Source organism: Diabrotica undecimpunctata, chromosome 7 (genome assembly GCF_040954645.1).
Source record: "Diabrotica undecimpunctata isolate CICGRU chromosome 7, icDiaUnde3, whole genome shotgun sequence".
NCBI classification, from domain to species: Eukaryota; Metazoa; Arthropoda; class Insecta; order Coleoptera; family Chrysomelidae; genus Diabrotica; species Diabrotica undecimpunctata.
This window is the reverse complement of record NC_092809.1, coordinates 22,742,343-22,769,269: the sequence shown is the minus strand read 5'-3', so window position 1 is coordinate 22,769,269 and position 26,927 is coordinate 22,742,343. Positions and strand designations below refer to the sequence as shown.

The following is a 26,927-nucleotide window of genomic DNA, read 5'->3' as shown; positions in this document are numbered from 1 at the left end:
TTGACTCGATTTCAATAGATTACACTTGATTTTAATCGATATTACTTCATTTTACTTTATTTAATTTTATTTAATTTTATTTTACTTTATTTTATTTTCATCATCATCATTGGTGCTACAGCCCTATAAAAGAGCCTCGACCTTCCCAAGTCTATTACGCCAGTCAGTTCTATCCATTACCAACTGTTCACAGTTTGCTGCGCCTATTTGTCTACCATCCTCATCTACACCATCCCTCCATCTGAGTTTTGGTCTACCCCTACTTCTACTTCCCACAGGTTGTGACATAAGGATTCTTCTAGGAGGGTTGTTCTGCTGGGATCTTGCCAGATGTCCTGCCCATCTTAGTCTTCCTATTTTTATAAAGGATATTACGTCTTTATCACCAAATATATTTTTATATCTGTGATATATCTCGTAGTTGTACCTCTTTCTCCAAACACCATTTTCACAGATGCCACCAAATATTCTTCTCAGGATCCTTCGTTCAAATATAAGCAGGAGATTTTCATCTGCCTTGGAAATGGTCCATGTCTTCGACCCATATGTCAACACTGGTTGTATAAGGGTTTTGTATATGTTTATTTTTGTTTTTTGGCTTAAGTTTCTGCTTCTCATATGTCTACTCAGTCCAAAATAGCATTTGTTTGCTAGGATTATTCTTCCCTTGATTTCTTCCGTCATGACGTTCTCCTTGGTGATCAGGGAGCCTAAGTATGTGAATTTGTCCACCACTTCAAAGGTAGAATTATCAACCGTGAATTGGTGGCCGATGTTTCTGGCTCTATTGTTGGGTGTTGATGCCATTATCTTAGTTTTATCTTCATTTACTTGCAGGCCCATATTTTTTGAGGCGTTTGACAAGGTGGTATACATTTCTTCTAGCTTGCGTGTTGTGCGGGCAACTAGATCAACATCATCTGCATATGCCAAAATTTGGGATGATTTATTAAAAATGTTTCCTCTGCTGTCTATTTGGGCATCCCTGACCGCCTTTTCCAAAGCTATGTTGAAAAGGAGACACGCCAGCGCATCTCCCTGTCGCAGCCCAACATGCGTTTCAAATGCCTGTGATTGTTCGCCCTGTATTTCGACTTTGCAAACAACTTTACGCATTGTAGCCTTAACCAATCTTATCAGTTTATCGGGGATGTGGAATTCATCCATGGCTTCATACAATTTATTTCTTAGGACACTATAATAGGCCGATTTAAAATCTACGAAAAGATGGTATGTGTCGATATTGAATTCATTGGTTTTTTCCAGTATTTGCCTTAGCACAAAGATCTGGTCTGTTGTTGATCGACCAGGCCTAAAACCACTTTGATATTCGCCAAGAAGCTCCTCTGGCGACCATATAAAATACTCGAAAATATTTTGTATGCTGTATTAAGGAGGGTTATTCCCCTATAGTTTCTACATTCTAATTCATCGCCCTTTTTGTGTAGCGGGCAAACGATCCCAATACACCACTCTTCTGCGATTTGTTCCTCATTCCAGGCTCTCAGTATGATTTTATATATATGATTAGTCAGAGTAGCACCTCCACATTTAATAAGTTCCGCGGGTATACCATCACTTCCTGGAGATTTATTATTTTTTAGGTGTTTTATTGCATCCCGTACTTCCTGAATTGATGGAGGCTCCAATGGTGTATTGTTGGTTGCTCCTGGGGGTGGTTGATTTGGATCTTCTACTTCGATAGTAAGCAGTTCTTTCTAGTGTTCCACCCACCCACGATTTCAATAGATTACACTTGATTTTAATCGATATTATTTCATTTTACTTTATTTAATTTTATTTTACTTTATTTTATTTTATTGCAATATATTCTATTATATTGTATTATATTTTATTGTAATGTATTGTATTGTATTGTATTGCATTTGTTTTGTTTTGGTATATGGTATTTTATTTCACTTTACCTTACTTTACTTTATGCTACTTTACGTTACTTTACGTTGCTTTATTCTACTTTACTTTACTTTTAAATCAAATCGATTTAAAATTTTAAAATTTTAAATCGAAAAATTAATTCTACTTACCAAAAAACATAAAAAAAGTCAAGAGTTTTACTTATACGAAATACGAAATGGGAAAAGCCCCTTCGAATGCCTATTTTGCAATGCTTTTTCACGAAATTTGTTATAACTCCGGTTCTAACAATCGGGTCAAACTTTACGGAACGCCATTTTGTTCATTTTTTCAAAAGGAAGAATTGTCATTTTGGTAAAATTAAATATCTCTAATAATTTATGAGATACAATTAAATTGTTAATAACAAATTATCTGACGGGTGTTGCAACCTGGTTCCCTCGAAGAATCGATTTTATACACCAAAAAACATGAGAAAACGTCAAGGTATCGAGAGGACACAAAAGTGCATATTCAACCCCCTGGCTCCTGGACTATATGCATTTATGAAAAACATGAGAATTATGCATCATATATATGCAATGTTTTTTGTGACAAATAACTTTGTGTATAACTTGTTTTTGGGTTATATAATATACAGTGTTATGTAATACAATTCTACATAATACATAAGTTAAAAGTTTAAACTTTCAGAGATTCATCTTCACGGATGTTTAACTGCATTTTTTAAGGAGTAATGTAGTTTATTAAGCAGATTACTTTTATAAAACTCTAAATTGTCACTAGTTGGTCACAACCCACATGTGTTTAAGAAATTTCGCTCTTACTAATTTTTACAATCGTTAAGGTACTTAACCAATCATATATAATTTAGTTGAACATTTAAGCATTCATATAAATATAAGGCGATATGGTATATTTGAAAACAAAAAATATATCTGCTTTTATATCTTTTTTCTTCTTTTAATTGCCGTATTGCCAGACTCCAGTAAGAGCCTAAGAAGGTATCCATTAAATTCTGGCAGGCAACGGTGGGGGAAATTTTTTTTAGATATCTAACGTCACAAAACAAGACACCCTGGCCTCTTTCGGCCGAGTAGGATACTAGGCCAGAAGACCCCAGGGTAGTGCCGGATTAACCGTGTTCCGACTAAAACCTTAACCACCCTTCCAAAGTAGGGGTCTTGCCAATCAATGAATAACTAAAATCCTTATATTAATCGTTATTTTAAAAATATTATAATAAGAAAAAACTTACAAATAACCATACCGATCACCGAAAATCAGAAAAAAATTGTTTAAGAATTGCCTATTACCAAAGAAATCAAAAGAACGAAAATATTTCCGTGAGGCCATAAACTAATTTTGGTACTTACCGGTTCTTGGCTCTCGAAAAAAAAAAGAAACAAAACCAAACCAAAACTACCATATCCCGTCAGAAACTGCGTCAGAAAATAGTCTAGTTTCCTGAAGCTACATTCACACCACGGCCTCAGATCGGGAATAAGCTCCTTCGACCACCTTGCCTTTCCGGTATCATTCGCCCATTGTATCTGCCACTCCACTATCGTTCTCTCTCTCATTCTCATCTTTATTTCCATTTTAGCCATTAGAGTCTCATTTGAAACCGTCCTCTATGTGGTAGATACCCTGAGGAGCATTCGACTTTGCGAAGTCTTAATCAGCTTGGCTGTATTTGGCAGTGTTCAGGAGACTACATAACACGGGGGCAGCGTAGGTTACCACCGACTGGAAAACTCTATTTAGCACCCTTCTTTTGGTACTACTTGCACCAACGTCTCTGGACTTCGGTTTGCCTTTTCTACCGTCTTTTGAATATGTACCCCGAACCTTAGTCCTTCCGACAACCAGACTCCGAGATACTTAACCGATTTAACCGATGCAACCTCCACACCTGTCACTGTAAAGCGAAGAGAGGATTTGTCCCGACTCCCTTTGAAAACTACCACCTCAGTTTTCTGGGGTGCTAGCTGTAGATCGTTCTATTTGATTCACCATAAGACGCAGGGCTGTGTTAGCCACATTAGCCATGTCCGTTTTCCGACTCGCCTTCGCAACCAGATCATCGGCATAAGCTACAAGAATGCATCCCCTTGGTGTATCTGTAGCCTCAACATCCCGTTGTACAGGACATTCCATAGGATGGGACCTAGTACTGAACCCTGCGGAACACCCTGCGACAAACTGATGTTGGTATCTCTTTTTCTTATGGACCTGTCAGTAGTTGACCAGGTACTCACTAACGCTCAATTCTCTCAGCCTGGACATGATTTTTCCCATGATGCCGTGTTAAAGGCATTCTTGACGTCAAACAAGATGAGAGCCACTCATCTCTTTGTATCCTGCGTGACTAATGAGGCTACTTCTGTGACCGCATCTATGGTGGAACTTTTGGCCCTAAAACCATATTGGCGCTCGCTCAGCGCATGCTTTTCTTCCAGCTCTCGCTTAAAGCGGCCTTTCACAAGCTGCTCGTACAATTTAGCTACCGAACTAAGAGGGCAAATTGGCCGGAAGCGCACCTCTTCTTTGTCACCTCTACCTTTCGGGATAAGGACAACTTTTGCGTCTTTTAACAGTGTTGGGAACTGCTGTTGTTCAAGCAGTTTGTTTAGCAATCTCAGGAAAGCCTGCGGGTATCTTAGTGGGGCAAGTCTTACTGTCTCCAGCATGACTCCGTCTCTGCCAGGTGCCTTTCGGATTAAACGGAGTTCCCGTATTAAACGGAGTTTCTCCTCCTCCGGCAGGAGGTAAGGTGTCTTTTTGCCCTTCAATTCGGACAGACAATCTTGAAGCTCTGTCCCCAGATATCCCTTTCGATATCATGAAGCAGGTTACTCCACCTTTCTCTCTTAGATATTCTTATCTCATTCTGCATTCGCTTTAATTCATTCATTTTCTCTTTCAAATCTCCCGCTTGCACTCTCCTTAACCTCTTACACTCCCTTTTAACTCTCATGCAATTTGTCCTCAGATGTTCAAGCCGCTCGTTCCACCAGTATGTATAGTCGAGTAAATTTACTCTTCATATACTCGAAGCGGGATGTTTGGTGAAACATAGCAATTTAACACGACTAGGTTTCCGACATATACCTTAACATAATCATTCTTAACGGAGTGTTTGGTAATACCAACTCCTCGATTCACCATGTATACATCGACGTCAGATTTCCTATCTTTAATGATCCCCTGTCGAGAGATCAAGTTTACATTGGGCTCCTGAAAGAGGATTATCTCTTCGTGCAAGTGCCGCTGCAACGTCGTGAGCAGCCTCTTCCCACATTTATTTGTAGAAGCTTCGTAATAAATGGTTCTTATCTCTTTAACTTACCCGTACGCTGTCTAATTCCTGGTCCTTAGTTATTTCACCCACTCTTTCTCCTCCCTTCTGATAGGGTCTCTCTTGAGTTTTCTTGAGTTTTCGTTTTTCCAGGATGAGTTTTCTATGCTGCTGGCATCGTAAGCTGTCAGAAGTGTAAGTGTAAGTGTAAGAAGAGTTCTACTGATCTTGTTAGTGACACCTTTAATAAAAGGTAGAAAGATTTTGGGTTGATCCGGCGGCAAGGTTTCTTTTTTGGATGGAATGGGATTTAGATGTTTTTGAATGCTCTCATTGATTTGGGTTTTTGTGGTAGCCGTTTTCTAAGAGTGTTTGCCTTATTGAGTTGATTTCGGATGACCTATGATTGTTGTCGCAAAGTCTTAGTGAACGAGAAATGAGAGTGTTGACAACTGAATTGAGTTGGGCGGGGTGATGATGTGACTGGGCATTAAGATAACGGTTTGTATGAGTGGGTTTCCAGTACACGGAATAAGAAAAACTGTAAGGTGGCTATTTCTGAATAAGAACATCAAGGAATGGCAAAGATGCTTCAGACTCAACTTCCATCGTGAATTGGATACTAGGATGTATTCCATTCAGGTGGGAGAGGAAGAGATCTAGCGCGTCTTCACCAGGGGGCCAAATGACAAAGGTATCATCAACGTACCGTAACCAACAGGTGGGTTTGAGATTTTATGAGGACAGGGCTGCTGTTTCGAAATGTTCCATGAAAATATCAGCTATTACGGGAGAGAGGGGGTTTTATAAGTGATAGTGTGTCTTGGGGGATTTGATGTTTAGTGTCCAAGATGGCAATGGTTTCATCGATGGGAATATTGGTGAACAAAGAAACAATGTCAAAACTAACTAGTATATCTGAGGGTGAAATAGAAATATATATAAATATATAAGGATAAGTCAGAAAGTATTTATTAAAATAAAATAAAATTAAAATTAAATAAACTACAATAAAATTGAATAAACTAGAATAAAATAGAGTAAATTGGAATAAAATGGAATAAAACGGAATAATATGAAATAAAATGAAATAAAATCGAATAAAATAAGAAAATAAGATACAATAGAATAAAATAGAACAAAATCGAATAAAATAAAATCAAATCTTAAATTTGACGAATATTAATAGACCCGCATTCAATTATTCAATTGTTTGGTCTGTCTTTTATTTTTTTTTTTTTTTAGTTTTGTTCATTATCAAAACCATTAATATTTGACACTAAATAAATGTTATTAATTTAGCATGAAGCATGAAGCAATGAAGCATTTACCAAAATAGTTCGTACAAATTTTCTAAAAATTGAATTAATAACAAAGGATTCCGTACGATACTTTGATAGAAGCTGTGAACATTGGATCTGATGGAATTTACTTCCTTAATTCTCTGGAAGGGACAGAAAAAACATTACTAATTTTATTGTTTTGAGCAATGATTAGATCGCAGTGACTCTAGCGTTGGCTTCATATGGAATATATGCATTACCATTAAACATACAAATCAATGAAATACCAGATTGCAAAATTTCCAAAAATAGCGCAATGGCGAAGATTTTACAGGTATACAAATTAATCGTTTGGGACGAATGTACATTGGCCCATAATAGGTCATTACAGGGTTTGGACAGAACTTTGAAAAATATTCGGTACAATCAATCAATCATTGTTGATCTAGTCATGATTGTATTGTCAAACTGTACCTTATTTAATAATTATTCCCCAATTAACGTAAAGACGCTCCAATTGACAACTAATATGCGAGTGTTTTTGCAACAAGATCAAAGTGCAATTGTGTTGTCGAAGCAGTTGTTAGATATTGGAAATGGTAAAGTCGCTATGGACACCTCGACTCGATTCATTTCATTACCCAGAGATTTCTGTTACTTAATAGACTCGAAAGAGGAGCTTATTCAACTTTAACACATTATTTAATTATAAGGCCGTACGAAGTTCGTTAAATCAGCTATTTCAGATTAAAAAAACTTCAAACAAATTATTGCAAAATTTTTGAGTAACCACTGGAAGCACCACTAGTTAACTGAATTTAATTTAAAATTAACTAACTATGAGTTCTTTTTTGTATAATTTTTTGTATAATAAATATTATTCTACAATACTTTTATCAATAGTTGGAAAGGAAATATCGAATCCACGCTACCCAATGATACTGCTGATTTAGTTTTTTTACTTGTGTTGATTCTGAGTTTTCTTTGAATTGGTTTACACAAAATAGAATACAATACTTGGTATTTGACATTGGAGTTATGTCAGCAACGATGTAGTTACGGAAAATCTGACATTTTATTAGTATATCCGCTGAGATAATAATTGTGATATTACGTATTTGTATTTTTTAAAATAACTCGTCTTTACCAAAAAATGGAATTAAATCATAGTATAAATATTATGTTTATATGGAATTACGCCACAATTATTGATTGTAATGAAAATTACATTTTTAACTAACTCATGTTTGACGTTCCGATTTCCACTCCGGAAACGTTTTTAAAAAGAATATTTTAAAAATTATTTTACTATTTATACCCAAGTTGTTATTATAGTTGGCACTGTGTCTAACATTGTGTTAGATTGTCTTGTATTGTGTTTGTATATGTATTGTGTATAAATTGTAGGTGATATTTCTCCGACTTTTCATTACTCCGCTATTGTTGGTATATTCTTGCTATTAACTACTTTTTTTTAGTATTGGTAACCAAATCCTGCTTCACATTTTTCTTCGTTGAGTAAGATGGGGACTACTTACTAAACTTTTCTCTTTTTCATGTGTGTTTTTTAATGTTATTGAAGCATATTTCCATTGTACTCTTTGCTCGTTGTCCCAGGCATGTTTGCGTGTATGGGATTTGTCGAAGTCTATACTTTTGATGTATGTTTCATGCTCGTTTATCCTAACACGTAGTGGTCTTACGGTTTCTCCCACGTAAAAATTGTTGAATTCACATGGTATTTTATGTATGCAGATATTTCTTGTGTGTTTCGTTTGGTTTTGAATGGGATAGATCTGAGTGTGTTGGTTGTTTTAAATGTTGTTGCGATGTTGTACTTATTTCCTATCCTTTTTAATCTTTCTGATAAGCCCTTTACATATAATATTGTTGTCACGTTTGAGTCCCTTCCTGTGAGTATTTCTGGATAGCATGTACTATTTTGTTGTTTCTTTTCTTCAATCATTGTTAGCAGATTTTTTTCTTCCAAAAATGCATTTTCATTAAAGCAGGTGCTTCGGGCTCTATCATATAATGATTTGATAATTCCTTTTTTGATGTTTACATTGGTTTAGATTGATGTGGTTTGAGTGGTAATTTAAATATGTGTTGGTGTGGGTTAGTTGTTTGTTAACTTTGGTTGTATATGTATATTCTTTTGCGGGTAACACATACAGAAAAGAAAGTGATTTTTTGTTTTCTTTTACCATGTTGAATTTGATTGATTCCTCTGTGTTGTTGCGGTTCATCTAAAATTTATTCAATGCTTCTGATCCGTGATTGTTTATCTTATTTGTGTACAATATTTCGTTCGAAATCCCGTATGAATATCCTCTGCTAATAATGGAGATAAGGATGAGCCCATAGCTAATACGAAATTTTGTTTGAAAAAATTATTGTTTAGTTGAAAATAGGTGCTGTTAGTGCAAATTTTTATTAGCTCCATGATAGTTTGGATTTTGTTGTCAGTCTATTATCCCTCTCTAATTTGCTTCTGGTCCATGTGATTGTCCATGATTGTCCAACATGGACAATCACAAAAAAGAATATGAATATACTTAGAGTCACTCAACACGCGATGGAAAGAGCAATGCTAGGTATATCACTTAAGGACAAGAAAACAAACACATGGATAAGACAGAAAACCAAAGTCACCGATGTGGTGCAAAAATCATTAAAGTTGAAATGGGAATACGCTGGACATGTAGCTAGGAGCGATCTAAACAAATGGCACAGATCAATTTTAACCTGGAGACCATACCAACACAAAAGACCCAGAGGCAGACCTCCTATGAGATGAACAGATGATCTGAAAAGGACTGCCGGGAAAAATTGGCTACAAGTAGCGTACAATAAAAAACAATGGAAAGGAAGACTTGAAGAGGCTTATGTTCAGATGTGGACGTGAATGGCTAGACGAAGAAGAAGAAGAAAAAGAATTTGCTTCTTATTATTTTTAAAGTTTTCTTTAAATATTGATGGAATATTGTTATCTATTTCTGCTGGTTTTTGCAAAAATTGATGTGGGTTTTATATAAAAGTTGTTGCGTTGTGTGCTAAAGGATGTATTATGTCTAGGAGAAGCTTTGACAGTCTGTTGCAAGGAGAAGCCATGCTGCTGCAAATTGATCTGAGGGGTACATTCTCTTTGTGAATTTTTGAAACTCCGGATAGGTATGGTGTCCTGCCGCAGTGTGGTATTAGTATTATTATTTGGTAGTCTGTTAGGAATTCCTTAAATTTGTGCAATGTTTTATATATTTTTTTTTCTAGTGATTTGCTTTGATCCTTTTTTAGTTTGGTGTAAGGTTCATTTGCAGTTAATTCTTATATTTTCTCCTGAGATTAGCTGTTATTAGCTGTTATTTCCTGGTATTAGCGGATTTTGTTTATATATTGATTATAATAGATAGCACTAATGATCCTGATGGCTCTCATATCTAAGTTATTCTTTTCAATTAATTCGATAAGACGGTTATGTCTGACCTTATCTAAGGCTTTGTTGTAATCCAAGAAACACATATATACTGGCTGAATAACATCCGTGTACCTTTGCACAAGTACATTCACAAGGCTTCCCTCGTTCCCAGTTCATTTTTAAATCCAAATTGTGTGTCACTTATGTCCTGCTCAAATTTGTTGTGTATTCTCCGGTGTATAATTTTTAAAAATATTTTGAGCGTATGACTCATTAAACTTATTATCCGAAGTGGATTTCAATTATAGATTTACATCCTTCGTTTATGCTAAATGTTATGCTAACACCTTATCCATCGTCTAGTTTCGTTTGTCTACTAAAAATGTCCCTAGATAAGAAGCAAGTGACCCCGTATGTTTACTTATCGTATTTTCTTCTACTAATTATCCGTTAATTTTGTATTAGGGATAGGCTTGTCTATTTGTCTGATTAGAGAATCTATTTACAGTAACAGTTTACGCAAGCTTTTGGGACAAACAATTAAAATTTTGCAATAACTATTAAGAGAAACTTGACATTTTTAAAGCTAAAACAAATTAACAAAAATAACTTTACAAACCCTCATTTTAAAGAATTTTCTGTGCTTTTTCAGTAAAATTATGTCACTTTTCCATATAATTTACCGGTCTTCACTTTCAGTATTTAAAAACTAAATAGCGATCTTACATTGTTTATATATTGTTTATAAGTAAAAAAGTGTTTTATCTTTAGCATGTTTTGTTTTTTACATATTGTTATCACAAAATTTATAAGAAGCAGTTGTTAAGTAGCTGTATCAACGAGTGTCATGGGAAAATCGTTAGTTCACTGGTCTATAATGCAATTCGACATGACGTATCTTACCAAAACCAGCATACTCTTCATTGTTTAAAATATAATATTGATATTGAGTCCACAGTATCCACTTGTACTTCTTAATTATAATTAAATGTTCGGACTTCATCAGTTAAAAAATTTTAATTTAAGCAGTAATAGTTATTATCTTAATAGTTCCTAAGAATATATAATATTAAATTAAAAGGTCAGGTGTATTTTTACTCATTCATCTAAATACGCCTCTAGAATGAAATCATGAGTTCAACGACTTCAATTTGGTCCGTACTACTTTCACCTCTACACTGAAGCCAAAATAAAAAAATGTTAATATCGACGATCTACTTTATTGTCGGTGGAGTCAAGTTAGAAAAATCTTTTTTCGATTATACCTATCTTTTATATCGATTATGAAATTGTTTTTTTCTAAATTCTGATATTCTCACCAATACTGAATAATTAGTGAGTCTTTGGAAGTCACGTTGTAACTCTTGTTTTATATGTTTTTGATTATACATAATTATTATAGACAAGGCAAAAAGCTCGGGTTCGTTGGGAAAAATATTCTTATGAGATTTTTTTGCATAATCAGTTTCACGAGATACCCCAAAATAAGGTTCAAGTAGTGACCCAGGCGAAAAGTTGTTCAAATTTTTTTTAAGCAGATTTTTTTAAACAAATTGTAACAATAAATTTTTTGAACCCAATAATTTTTTTTAATTATTTGGACCATTCTGGACAAAATAGATCTCTTGTAATTTTTTGTAAACTTGATTATTTTCGAGTTATAAACAATTTAAAAATGAAAAAAAAAAAAGAAAAATTACGATTTTCAAGACTTAAACATACAACTAAAAAATATTATTTTTGAATTCACCAAGGAGCTAAATTCAAGTTCAAACCTTGTTTTATCATTTCCCTATTTGTATTTGGGGCTTATTTCATTTTAAAACATTGTATTTGACTCGTTAATGGGGCGCTTATAACAGGACGGGCGCTCGGACTGCGGTGTGTAAAAGAGCGAGAAACAAGATTAATGGCACAAATTTTTGTTGGTGTAATTCTCATTGTGAGAAGATAAAAATTGGCAGAGGGGTGTGGCAGGGAGATACCTATTCGTCAAAACTATTTATAACAGTTATGGAGTACGCATTAAACGGCTAGAGTGGGAATCAAAGGGTATTAGCATCGATGGAAAGATATTCAATTATCTCAGATATGCCGATGATATTGTTCTCATAACAGACAACTTAGGAGAAGCCAGAGTTATGCTACAACAACTACAGCAAGTAACCCAGAAAGTCGGTTTAAAAATAAACTATGGAAAAACAAAAATGATGACCAATCTCGTCCCCAATGAGCTAATAGAAATCGAAAAGTCGCCCATAGAACTTGTGGAAAAATGTGTATTTGGGTCACGAAATAAGGTTAACGCGAGATAACCAAACATGCGAGCTACTCAGAAGAATAAGTCTGGGTTGGGCTGCATTCAGAAAAATGAGAGACGTATTTTAAACAAGTATATCGATCCATTTAAAAAGAAAAGCTTTTAACCAGTGCGTTCTACCAGTCCTCACATACGGAGCAGAAACCTTAACTCTCACAAAAACATCAGCTGAAAAATTGAGAAGGACACAACGAAAGATGGAGAGATCAATGCTTGGAATAAGCTTAAGAAATAGAATAAGAAACGAGGAAGTTCGTAGACGAACTAGAGTGGAAGACATTATCGAACATATTACAAGGCAAAAATGGAGATGGGCAGGACATGTTGCAAGAATGAAAGACGACAGTTGGACAAAAAATTAACTTGAGTGAAGACCACGGGCTGACAAACGAAGCCGAGGAAGACCCCCAACGCGATGGACCGACGACCTCTAAAGAATCGTGACCAATTGGATAGCAGAGGCACAGAACAGAAGCAGATGGAAAAGTCTAGAGGAGGCCTATGTTCAACAATAGACAACTCAGGGCTGATTGATGATGATGATGATGAATTCTCATTGCACAAATGAGTGTCCTCCCTGCCATGTTTATTAGGTTCATTTTTTAGGTATTTTAGATCATTATGATAAAAAAGATCTGTTCAAGGCCCAAAAACACAAGTAAAAAATATTATTTTGAAAATCATTAAGTGCCTAAATTCAAGTTCAAGCCTTCTTCTATTAGCTCGCGATGAAAATTTTGGGCTTATTTTATTTTAATATATTGTTTTTAATTGTTAATGAAAAAAACGCAAAATGACGATTTTGAAGGCTCAAAAACACAAATAAAAAATGTTATTTTTTAAATCATTAAGTGCCTAAATTCAAGTTCAAGACAACTTCTATCAGCTTCTGATGAAAATTCTGGGCTTATTTTAATTTAACGCATTGTTTTTTATTTAATTAATGGCTTTCGATAACTTGATCCATTCATCCACGATATTGTATTTGACTACTTGAGTTTGTTAATGATGTATTGACCTATTGCATTTGTTAACAAAATAATACTTCGCCTAATAGGTTCCGTTTTGAAGAGAGGTATTAGGATGCTTGATCTCCATTCTTGATGTATTCTGTTTTCCTTCATTATTTTTTGTTTAGATTTAATAGTTGTTTGGTTAGATCTGGTCCTCCGTACTTTAGGAGTTCTTTTGGTATTCGGTCATCTACTGGTGGATTTTATATTTTTAATTTCCATAATTGTTACTTTTCCTCTCCCTCCTCAATATTTATTTCTTCGGCTATCGTCACTTCTGGTGTTGGAGGTTTATTATCGTCACCTTTAACAAATTGGGATCGAAAGTGAGCTGTCCATGTTTCCTTCGGAATATGTTTCGTTTTTATTAGTTCGTTCATCTTTTTTCTTTTATGTTCCATAGAATTGGTTTTCCATCTATTTTGGAAAGCTCTGCCAGTTTTCCCATTTTATTTATCTGATTAAAGCTGCTGATTAATTCTGATTCGCTTTTAATGGTTGTATGTCTGTTATATTTCTTGTGTTCTGTATTGTAAAAAGTCTTTCTTTTTTCTTCACATTTTGTCTTTACTTCCCCCTAAGCCATGAAACTTGTTAGTGTTCCTTACTTCAAGTGATTCTGTTGCTGCGTTAATTGTGTTATTTTTCAGTTTTTCCCAGCTTTCCTCGATGTTATGCTTTTCTATAAGAACCGAGAGGTACTGACCACCATCAAATCTTGAAAGTTTTTCGGACATATTATGCGAAATTAATCCAGATATGCTCTCCTTCAAACCATCCTGCAAGGAAAAATATTTGGACAACGGGGTCCAGGAAGAAGAAGAACATCTTGGTTAAAGAACCTCAGAATTTGGTTCAATACAACATCTGTGCAGCTTTTCTGCGCTGCTGCAGATAAGATAAAGATTGCCATGATGATTGCCAACATTCGTAACGGATAGGCACATCAAGAAGAAGAATGCTTTTCTAATATTTTATTCTCAGCAATATTGTCTAATATTCTTTTTCGATATAATTATTCCGTAGATTCCGTATTTAATCCTTCGACTCGATTTTTTTTTGTTTTGGCATCGCTCTCTTGGCTGTGAAGTATTTCATGATGATTCCTATTTTACATATTACTAGGCTAGGCTATAACCTATCATAGAACTTTGTCCACGGGTGTTATTGAATGTATATTTGTGTTGGTCGTTGAAAAATGTGTTGTTTATTATAAGTTAGTTATTCGTGCAGAGGTTTATCATCAGTTCTCCGTTTTCATTTTTACCATTCTCGATATATTTTTGCCTAATGCTGGAGATACTTGGTTGCCTATTCGAGCATTAAAATCCCCCAGCATTTTCATCTTCCCTCTGACTTGATCTACTACTTGTTGTAATTCGTCATAAAATGTTTCGCTTGTTGTTTAGGGCTTTTTATTTTTTAAACCGTATTCTCCGATGATGTTCAGATTTTTCTTCTCCATTCTTATATTTGCTGTTACAATCCTTTCTGATACGTATTAATACTCTTTGATGTTATTTTGAAACCAGATGTCATTGAATCTGTTACAAGCAATTCAACGAATTTCTGTTACACTGGTTCCACCTCATATGTTTAACTTTCAGGGATATTGGGGATATCGAGGATATTAAAAACGATTTTGTTTACCGAAACTAATAACGTATGCGGGATCAATTATTGTGACGATGTCAGAAAGTTTTAACAAAATAGTTATATGATTTTTTCGTATATTAACAAATTTATAATCTGGAAGAACCGTGAAAACGCATTACAGAAAAGAAAAAGAGCTTAACTTACCCATAATAATTTCATTATTAAATGAATTATTTTTTGAAATTGCATAATTTCGAGTTGTAAATTATAATCATAAGGAAAATATCAAGCAATAAAAAAGGTGAAAACCACTTTTCACGAGCCTCCTTTTTAATAACTCAATTATGTTTTATTTTCTAAATGTGCAGATATATTTTCTAGAAAATATTATTAAACTATTTAATATTAATATGCTTGATTACTTTCAGCCACCGCATTAGAATGTTACTACTGTTCCAATTGTCAAGGATCTCCAAGCAGCTGGCAAAAAAATCCTTGTGGTAATATACCATCACCACCTGGTACGGAATTTGCGTGTTCCAAAGTTGAATACAAATGTAAGTATATATAAAAATGTCGTATTATTATACCATATCCTACATAATGGAATACCAAACTTCATTAATAAATTGTAGTTTTTTAAAAATAACACTGAAGACATATTATCGAATAAAATTATAACCATAAGGTATGACGTGACATTTTGACACAATCAATTAATACCATTGTAAAATATTAAAATTTCTTCAGTTGATTTAAAAATAATCAAAGAAATATCAGAATAATATAATTATTACAAACAAAATTAAAATACAGTATTCTAAGGTTTTAGAAAAAAAGGATTTTAACAATTTACTAGAATAATTTCAACTGTAACTATAATAAAATTTCAAATAGAACTTCAATTATCATAATTAAACGGAATGAATAATAAATAATGCATAAAAGAATTTTGTAAACTTTATGTTGTCATTAATAGTTATTTAACCAACAAGTGTATTAATAAGGGCGATTAACAATTATTGAGATATATTAACGTTAATGTTCGAGATTGTTAATCGCCATTTTAATTCACGAGTTCCTTACAAAACTTTTCCGTCGACCATACTTTTCAGAAATAAAAATATCTTAGTTTAAATTTTTATTTACTTAACGATAAATAATGACATACAATGACACACAGTACTTACAGCGGCTACTTCATTTTAAATAATTTGTTAGTGGGAATATAAATAGGTATGTTTGGTTGCCTACACCACAGGTAACTGCCAATCACAGAGCGTTAAATGTGGTTCAATTAATTTATGCAAGCAATATATGTTGTGTTGCCTATAATAAAATCGTTCATTAATAGAAAATCATTCATTAATAGGGGTCATTAATCAATGATTTTGAGGGTGTTAAAATTGATCATAAATGGATGGTCGACGGAAAATTAAATTAATTTTAGTTCTTACACATAATATAAAAATATAAGTCAACTCGTTGGGTAAGAAAATTAAGTACGTCGAAAAAAATTGTAACGGGTAGCCTTTTTAGACAACAGACTCAGTAAAAAATAGGTTTAAATTAAAATAAAAATATATTGGGAACAAATAAATAATAAAAAAAAGTTACATTCCAATCAATAAAAATAAACTGCCAATCCTGCAGCTATTACATGAACGCGCGGCTCAGCGACCCACTGTTTAATACCTGCGAAAATAAAATACATGTTACATAATTGAAACGGCACTTAGAGTGTATTAATACACACGCGAAGAAGATAGGAAAGGACGGGCCAGGGGAATAGAGATAGAACGGGCCGATCACCACTCGGTCCGGCGAGGAGCGGAAGGTGACTAATCAATACTTAGACACAGAAAGAAATAGGTATGTCTCAGGTCAATACTCCATGACCGGGTACGAAATTGCCACTAGATCAACACTTTAGCAGAAGTGCTTGGCTTTCAGTCAATACCCTGTGACCAGTGGATTTGTTATCAGATCAACAATCTAACGGAACTTCGGACGGTTGGCCTCCAGTCCCACTAGATCAGCACTCTAGCGGAACTCAATTCTTTCTTGTGGCTTACGCTGTTTTATATCGTCGTAGGCCTTCCTACTCATCTAGCGTGCGTCTATGAAAGAGGAATTTCGTGGGCATGCGTGTGTATGGAGCGCTGACGGGTCGGAAGCGATGCACATCGTTACAAAATGTACAATAATAGAAAAATTAATCAGAGTGTAAGCAAGTTTGAAATGTTACATATCGGTTTTCAATTATTATCGAATGTGCAAGTAGCCCAGTAAAGAAAAAAAGCTTACAAAAAAATCTGATACGTGTTTTGAACTGTCTAAAAGGTATATGCTTTCCTTTTTAAGCAATTATAAAAAGTGAAAAAACTGATTTTTTTTGTCTCTAAAACTTTTTTATACATTTTCGAGAAAAATTATTAAAATAAAAGTAGTAGATCTTAATAAGTTTTTTCATTTGTAGGTTTCTTAATTAAAATACATAAACAATTGACCGAGATAATATCAAAACACCCATATTTTTTATATTATTAGTCTTTATTATTTTCTTATCCCAGTTTAAAAAAAAATGAATATTTGCATGTCATCAAAGGAAAGATATTGCCAATTTTTCTTCTTTTTCTTCTTCTTCAGGTGCCATCTTCGCTACGGAGGTTGGCAATCATCATAGCTATTTTAATTTTTGAGGCGGTAGCTCTAAATAGTTGTTTTGGGCTGCATCTAAACCATTCTCTCAGGTTCTTGAGCCATGAAATTCGTCTTCTTCCGATGCTTCTTCTGCCATCTATCTTTCCTTGCATTATGAGTCGCAGGATGCCATACTTCTTGCCCCGCATCACATGTCCGAGATACTGTAGCTTTCTTTCTTTAATTGTAAGTTCAACTTCCTTCTCTTTAACTATTCTTCTCAGTACTTCATTGTTCGTAACTCTATCTACCCTCATAATTCTTCTACAGATCCACATTTCAAAGGCGTTAAGTCGTCTCATTGTGTCTAGATTTAACGTCCATCATTCCACTCCATAGTATAGTACACTGTATACGTAACATTTTGTTAGGCGTACTTTAAGAGCTAATGGTAATTCTTTGCCACATACGACCTTTTTCATTTTCATAAAATTAGAACGTGCTTTTTCGATTCTGACTTTGATTTCTGCAGTGTAGTCATTATTTTCTGTTATAAGTGTTCCTAGGTAAGTGTATTTTTTTACTCTTTCGATCTGCTGGCCTTCTACTGTCAAGATTTCGTTAGTATTATGGTTGTTTTTACAAATTTTCATTAATTTGAAAAAACGGAGCTCGAAAAGTTCTCTCCTCCATTTTAACGTGGCGGTATTTTACGTGTACGAATAATTGAACGGGTTATAACTTTTAACACCTTCTTTGTATATGTCATCTATAAATTGGGATCATAAAATCCAGATCTTCCTCTAAAATCCGTTCAATTTTCAGCTCTTAATGTTAACAGCCAGTGGAAATATGATTTTAAGAAAAAAATGCATTTCTCTTTTTTTTGCATGAAGGTTCTTTTTTTAAATCTTGTGTTTTTTCCCATCTTTTCAGTGAGCCTAGTTACAAGCGCGTAACATAAAAAATATCAAAAGTTGTTAAAAATGTTTATATGCTAAAACATCAGCCCCTTTTCAAACGGTTTTTAATAATAATTTTGATAAAATGTTCAATTTTTTTTAATGTAAGTACCTTAAAACTAAAGCCTGAAAGAATCGAGTGCGATCTGCTAAATATCTGTAGAATCTTTGTTTAAGCAAGTATGTTTGTTTAAATAATCGCTCTCCAGGGTAAAGAAATTGAATACCTCACAAACTAGTTGGTCGATCTAGCTGAGACTTAGGACACTTCTTATTACTTATTATTACCATAATTTCAAGTAGGTATATTACAGCTCATTATGCAAGATACAAAGTTATTACATTTATAAATTACAGCAACAATAATGGTGTTTTGGAATTTTTTTCGGCCAATTGTTTATGTATTTTAATTTAGAAACTCGCAAATTAAAGAACTCTTTGAGATCTACAACTTTTATTTGAATCATTTTTCTCTAAAGAAACGTTTTATAGACAAAAAAATATTTTTTCACTGTATATATTATAATCGTAAATGCAATAAAGGGACGTGGATTATCGTAGAACTTCATACTTTTGACTAGTCCTGTTTGCAATAAAATGGGTAAGCTTTTAATAAAAATTTTAGAAAAGTTCGAATAAACTATCAGACTGATATACACTTCTCAACAATTGAAGTGGATATTATGAAAATGTTTATTTTATTTTTTGTTCATAAGGTCAAATAGAAAAATGGAGTGATATAAATAAAGATTTTGTTTTACTTCGTATTTTCATACCGATGAACCGAAAGAAAAAAATTCTTTAAGAAAAAAAAATAGAAAATAAACAAAAATTGTAAATTTAACAACTTAAAATTTTTGGGTCCACCTCTTTGTCACTTTAGTGCTCTAACTCTATTTGGAAGACCTCTTATTAAATTATTGATGAACTGCTGTGGTATACGATCCCAAATCGCGCGTAATGTATTGGCCAACTGATCTAAGGTTTGGGGCGGTTGAAGGAGCCTGTTTTGTTGCCTAGACATTTCGGCCCAAACATGTTTAATGCAATTCATATCAGGTGAACACGGTGGCCACTCCATTCTTGTAATGCCATGAGCTTCTATACACTCGTTGACAATTCTCGCACTGTGAGGGCGAGCATTATCATCAATCAGAACAAATTGTTCGCTGATTGCATCAAAAAATGGAACAACTATTAGTACTATGACTCTGTCTCGATATCGTGTAGCAGTCGTTGTCTCATTAATTAATACGACTAAGTCCGTGCGACCGTCAAAACATATGCCTCCCCACACGCAAATGGATCCAACTCCACAAAGAGTGGTTGGGACTCTCAGATTTTCATTGTAACGCTGTCCTCTTTCCCTCCACACCAATATTCGGCCATCATTCGTATACAAACAAAATCTGGACTCGTCAGTAAAGAGACAATTCCTCCAATTTTTGAAATTCCACTGATAGTTTTCCATCGCCTAGCAATATATGCATGCACGCTGCTCCCTAGTTAGTCGTGGATGGGTAGCGCGCCGTCTAGCCCTTAAATTGGATGCATGTAACCGTTTTCTGACAGTTTGACTGGAAATCGCTCATCCAGTAGCATGCCTGAAGATACTATTAATTCTGGAAGCCGTGAATGTTGGGTTTCTACTTGCCGTCAGAACTACAAAACGTTCTTGCCAACGAGTTGTAAATCGTTCTCTTCCTCTTCCATGCCTGTATGTTGCAGATCCAGTTGCTACATACCGATTCCATGCAGGACTTATCACACTTTGCGACACATTTAGCCTCATAGCAACTTTTTGTTGAGTTATGCCTTGTTGGATCCAACGAACTAATTGCTCGAGCTGCACTAGTTCTAAACGTCTTTGCGGCATAATGTTTTTATAATAAATAGATTTCTTGACTTATTGACAACTGGTAAAGCCAATACAAGCACTTTTATACGAATGATATATTCATGTTTGGAACAACATTTCTCTCTTTGTACGAGATAAGGGCCGATAAGAATAGGGAGAAAAAAATCACATGCAAAAAATATTGGCAATAAAGATATCATATAGAGTATAGGACAGGCAATTATTTTAAAAATAGTTTTATATGTTCATTTTAGGAATTTTAAAATTATCCACTTCAATTGTTGAGTAGTGTATTAAGAATATTTTAAAAGAATATTAAACATAGAAAAATTGGTAACATAATATACACTGTTTTCGAAAGTTAATTGTAAATTCTTAACTTTAATAACTTTAATTTATTTACAGCTAAAACTACCTACAAAGATGCCGTAGATAGAGGATGCGTGTCTGCCGAAAAGAAAAATGGAAAATTACTCTATAATTGCCCAACTAAAAATGGAGAACCAATCAGTTGTCCCGTCTGCCAATCAGATTTATGTAACTCAGCTCCAAGCATAAAGTTCAGCTTTGTGGCACTTGCATCTGTTGTATTGGCTGTAATTATTCCAAAGTTATTGTAATCTAATGTAAGTGCATGACGTATACAAAGAAATTACTTGCGGGTTACAATTAAATAAGATATATTTATCTAAATAACTCACACATTTTTTAATAATAAACAGAGATTTACTACACCTTAAGAGTTATGTTTTATAGAAATATTTTAAATATCATTGCATTTGTTTATACCCATAAATAATAATAATTATGTAATAGTTAATGTATTTTTGTTATTGTATTCATTTTTAAAAATTTAAATGTAGTTAATAAATATTAAAATAAATGGTCTCCTGTAATGATTTTTTAAACGTTGAATATGTTGATTCCACTTATACCTAAAACAAAAAGGAAAACACTAAAGGAAACTCTGACTTAGGAATATATTGGAAATCCTGCAATTGGAAACAATTGCAACAATTCTTTTCAAAATGAAGTATTTAAATTTAATAATGTTGTTTCCTTGGATTTAAAAATTCCACTGATTCTTGTTATAACTTAATATTATACACCTAACTTATATTGATAGTGCATCTTCTTCTTCTTATACCGTCCCCATTAACGGAGGTTGGCGACCACATTTTTAAAAGCTTCTCTGTCTTTTGCAACATGGAATAATTCGTCTACAGTCATGTTTGTCCAGTCTCGAATATTTCGCAGCCATAACTTCCTCTTTCTCAGCTCTTCCTCATTGGTGACTCTGGCAGTTCATGGAATTCTCAACATTCTCCGGTATATCCAAAGTTCAAGGCTTCAAGCTTCTTAACTATTTGCGTTCACTTTTAATGTCCATGTTTCTACCCCGTACAATAGTTGCGACCAGATGTAACATTCAACAAACCTCAGTCTCAGCGCAGTATTCAGATTTTTGTCACAGAACAATTGCTAGAATTTTAAGAACGCTGCCCTTGCCATTTCTATTCGTACCCTGATCTCTTGGTCTGGATCTAATTCTCTCTATTTGCTGTCCACCAAGAGTTAGTTGTTCATTATTTATTGGACTCCTTGATAATATCATAAATTTGGTCTTATCTGTGTTGATGTCAAGTCCCATTTGAATGCCTTCACTATTTATTGCATCTAGTAAAGTTTGTAGTTCTTCTATACTCTCAGCCATAATGACCGTGTCATCTGCAAATCACATGGTGTTTATGATTTCTCCACCAATTCTTATTCCTTGTTTTCTTTCCCATAAGGCTTTTCTGAATATGACCTGTGAGTACACGTTGAAAAGCGTCGGAGACAAGACGCATCCTTGCCTAACCCCTCTCGCAATCGGTATATTATTTGTTTCTATATCGTTCACCTTTACTACTGCTTTCTGGTTCCAGTATATAGCCTTAATAAACTCAATGTCTTTTTTGTCTAAATTACACAAATAATGCCTCTCTTGTGCCCATGCCTCCTCTGAAGCCAAACAGAGTTTCATCTATCTGCTCCTCACATTTCTTATAAATTCGGTTTTGAACAATTTTCAAGAGAATCTTTAAAGGGTGGCACATTAGGCTTATCAATCTATAGTCATTACATGATTTTGGATTTTTGTTTTTTGGTAGAGGTAAAAATATCGATTTAAGCCATTCTTCCGGGATGTTGCCCTCTACATATATGTGGTTGAGAATTCGGGTGAGTCTCTTTATATTACCGTCATCTAAGGCTTTTAACAGTTCTGGAATTTGATCAGGACCCGGTGCTTTTCCTTGTTTTGCATTCTGTAGGGCATTCTTTACTTCTGAGGGTAAAATTAGGTATTGTTCTTCTTCACCTATATCTTGTTCATTTTCCCTCTCGTCATGGAACAGATGGATTATATATTGTTCCCATACTTCCTTTATTTTGCTCTCTTCAGTAAGTATTCCTCCATTATTATCTCTTGTTATGAGTGTTCTTCTTTGTCTCGTGTTGCCTGTAAGTTCTTCCATTTTTTTTTTATTTTTTTTTTTATTTTTTTTTTTTGATAGTGTATACAGACATGTTATTATTAGATCTACATAATTTAAACGTAGATTTTTTTATTATTTAGAGAAGAATGCCGCATCAAATCAACCAAGTTATTAGCGACTATATGATATGATACGCCTTGTGATATACAGATACAGTATAGGTAAAAGTTTATGGTCGGTAGATGGAGTGAGAAACAACTGTTTAAAAAGAGAAAGGTATATTAGGTCCGCCCTTTAAATATCGCCGAAAATACATGAGTGGAAATAATAAAAAAGGGGAAATTCAACGTTGCCAAACTTATTGGTTTTATTTGACCTGTTGTCTTTTTAGCATTTGAACAATGTTCTAAGATAATCAAGTTTGGGCGAAATGGATTTAAATGGCAGCTTACTGTTTTTTATTGAGAATATCCCACAATTTTACTTTACAATAAGTGTAATATAATATTTTGATTTCCGAATTCGTTTTATATAAATAAAATTTATTAATGATTCGTATTTTAAGTACGATTTCCGAATTAAAAATCTAAACATCAAAATAAGCTTATTTTAAAGTCAGATTGTGCCTTATTTCCAATAAAAATAATAAACTGCATATAACGCCACAAACTTCATACAAAATTATTTGGTAACATCTCGTGTCGCGTGGACAAAGCTCCGAATCAAAGTAGGGACACAGGTAACGAGAACGAGTAGAGATGGGTCGTTGAAGTTTTTATCGTTAAGAGCGTAGGCGCAAAATTTCGGGCCAATGCTTTTTAAATGCATTGTTTTTTTTTTCGAATCCTGAGAAAACTAATTAATATTTTTGAAAAATTTAAACGCAGAATGAAAGAATACATTATTACCGAGGGCAGAAAGTCCCTGAAAACTTCTATAATGTTTATTTTAGTAAGTTACAGTGGTGAAAATAGAGAACATTTAGTGTGATTTTGAATTTCAAATATCTCATCCAAAAAAACTTCTTGTTTATTATAAGGGACTTTCGGCCCTCGCTAATAATGTAATCTTTCATCCTGCGTTTAAATTTTTCTAAAGTATTTGTTAGTTTTCTCAGGATTCAAAAAAATTTAAAAAGCATTGCTCTTAAAACCGATTTTCGTAAACAAGTAACTATGATTATTTAACAGTAGTTTCAAGTAAGAGAGTACCTACATACACAAACATAATGACTATTATCGTTTATGTGTATATTTATTGAAGTGAAAGAAACGAAAGAAAGATTTAATGAAGGATATATTTATTATAACTTGAAAAATAAACTCTTCTTCTCTTCTTCTACTTCTTGGAGATCTTTCGATCTGTTTAATTCTGAAGCTGCCTCTGGTTAATTTCCTGGGAGGTAGATTGCCAACTATCCCTCCATCTTTTAGGTGGTCTTCCTGGAGGTCTTGAACCGGGCGGGTTATTTTCTAGGGCAATTTTTGGGAGTCTATTCTCATCCATTCGTCTTACATCACTGTACCACATCCTTTTACGCTGCCTTCCCCATCTTACAATATCTTGAAATTTGCACTGCTCTCTAACGTTTCTATTTCTCACCCTGTCTCTTTTTGTTTTGCCCATTATTGTTCTTAAGGTTTTTATCTCGGCAACCCAAAAATAAACTAAACAATACAAATAGTAAATCGTACTTACATTTACATTACACGTTATTATTAAATCGCGAATCGTCTAAATTGACATTTAAAAACATAAGTTTTTCTACTTTACTTCTTGTTAACCGTGTTCTCCTTTTATTTAAAATTAAACCAGATTTTAAACATGTGTTCACATTTACAATACTTTATGAATATAATGGTTAAGTTAGGATATACATGGCGATGGTTTTTCCACCATTGTAATGGACTCTCGATACAGGTGTACGTTTAGATGAGTCGTGTCCAATTAATTACACCATGGACTTAAGTCATCTTTATCGGTTTCTTTTTCAAAATAAGAAGAAAAAGTGATTTAAGGTGGATAGTTTTATCTAAAAATCAATCTCTTCATGCATAACTAGCTCTAGAGAGCACGTTCCATGTATGTTCAATGGGATTCATGTCTCGAGACGTCGCGGCCACTACAAACGGCGAGTAATGTCTGCCTCAAGATAGCCATTAACCGCTTGATTCCTGACTTGAAAGAAGTGAAAAGAAACAAACAAAGAAGGCAACTTATAGTAGGCAAAAATGAAACCATCAAAATAAACGGCAAGGAATTTAAAGGAGTTCCAAAAATGGCAAATCATCACGTACACCGGGTTAATCCACAGGTGAACGTAAATGACTTACTAAATATGCTACAACCACACTTTACAGAAGTAACCTGCGAGTCTCTTAGTTTGAAACATCTAGATATATATTCGTCATTTAAGGTAAGCATTTATGAGTCTAATTTCCAGAATGCTATGGACTCTGATAAATGGCCCCATGGAGCATATGTCCAGCGTTTTTTATACCTACAGAGAACGCACCTGAGAAATTCAACATAACCAAATACGTTGATGTTAGTACACAAAATAATAATAATCAGGTAGATTCTTTTGAAAATTTTAAAATCATAAGTGTTAACTCTCAATCGATAACTAATAAAAGTAACAGAATTGAGGTAATATTGAGCTCGGAGGATCCTTATGTTCTATGTGTATCTGGAACATGGTGTAGTGATCTAAATAAGGATTTATTTTGTTTTCAAAATTATAACCAAGTAGCGTCTTTTACCAGAAAAGATAAATGCCATGGAGGTGTTTCGATGTACATAAAAGACTGTTTATCTTGTAAACCTCAAAACTTTTTAAATAATATGGCGGAAGAAATACATTTTGAATGCTGTTGTTATTTTAGCTTAGAAGATAGTATGTGTTGTCTTATTAATATTTACAGAACCCATTCTGGCGATATTGAGATATTTGTAAACAAAGTTTACTGGTGTCTAAATTATTGTTTTAAACATTTTAAAACCACTATTTTATGCTACGATTTTAATATAGATTTTCTTAAAGACTCGTAAGGAAAAAGTTTTACTTACTGATTTTATACAAAGTTTTAATTTAAAGTGTCAAAATAAAGAACCTACAACATTTACAGACAAAAATGGAAAAACTTCTAAAACTAAATTAGATTATTTTCTTACAAACTGGTCACATCAATATAAAGAAAATACCAAAGACTTTATTTTGGGAGATCATTTTGGTTTGGACTATTTGTTATTAGATGCTAAACCAAAAAAAGTACAATTTAAAATAAGTCAAAACGTAACATTCAGAAATCTTTCTCAATCCAATTTTTCCGATTTTTCACTGAAAATTTTGAACAGGTTTACGAATGTCTCGATAATGCGAATTGGCATTTGAAACATTTTTGAAGGTACTTACGTACCATATTGACATATCTTGTCCAATGACTACAAAAAGAATTTGCAATAAGTCTAAAAATATGTAGGTGTGTAACAAATGATATAATACACGAGGGAAATAATTTGAGAAGTCTTTTTTGGCTATCAAATAATTTTAAAAATATAGACATTCATTTAAAATATAAAGAAAAAAAGAAGCAATATGTCAAACTAATCGACGAAACAAAAAAGAGTTTCTTTCAAAATAGTTTAGAATGTAAGAATACTATATAGCAAAAGCAGATGTTTATATAGCAAATCTTCACGTATACCGGGTGGATCCACAGGTGAACGCAAATGACTTACTAAAGATGCTACAACCACACTTTCCAGAAGTAACCTGCGAGTCTCTTAGTTCGAAACATCCAGATATATATATTCGTCATTTAAGATAAGCATTTATTAAAATTTATCAGTAGAACAGCGTGTTTTTCCACATAGCTTGAAGGTAGAAGTTGTAACTCCAATATTCAAGAGTGGAGATAATTCAGTTTTAGATAATTACAGGCCAATTACAGTTCCTAGTATTTTGAGCAAAATGTAGTATACAAAATGTGTATACAAAAGAATGTATAGTTTCCTTAGTAAATACAATATATTATTATGTTCCAACCAACACGGATTTCTACATGGAAGATCAACAGAGAGCGCTACCACTGAATTGCTTAGTTTCATTCACATCGCACTGGATCGGGGAGATTTTGTGAGGGCACTTTTCTTTGATTTCTCAAAAGCATTTGATA

At 33.8% G+C, this 26,927-nt stretch overlaps 1 protein-coding gene across 1 annotated transcript in view; it reads left to right on the top strand.

Moving 5' to 3' along the window:
• The window catches only part of LOC140446210 (uncharacterized), a 36,442-nt gene extending 15,277 nt beyond the window's left edge, over positions 1 to 21,165 (top strand). The window contains exons 2-3 of the mRNA XM_072538747.1: positions 15,235 to 15,363; positions 20,675 to 21,165. Coding sequence (XP_072394848.1) covers positions 15,235 to 15,363; positions 20,675 to 20,889 — 344 coding nt within the window. The 3' untranslated portion in view covers positions 20,890 to 21,165. The remainder of the gene's footprint in view (positions 1 to 15,234; positions 15,364 to 20,674) is intronic.
• Positions 21,166 to 26,927: the final 5,762 nt, after the last annotated feature.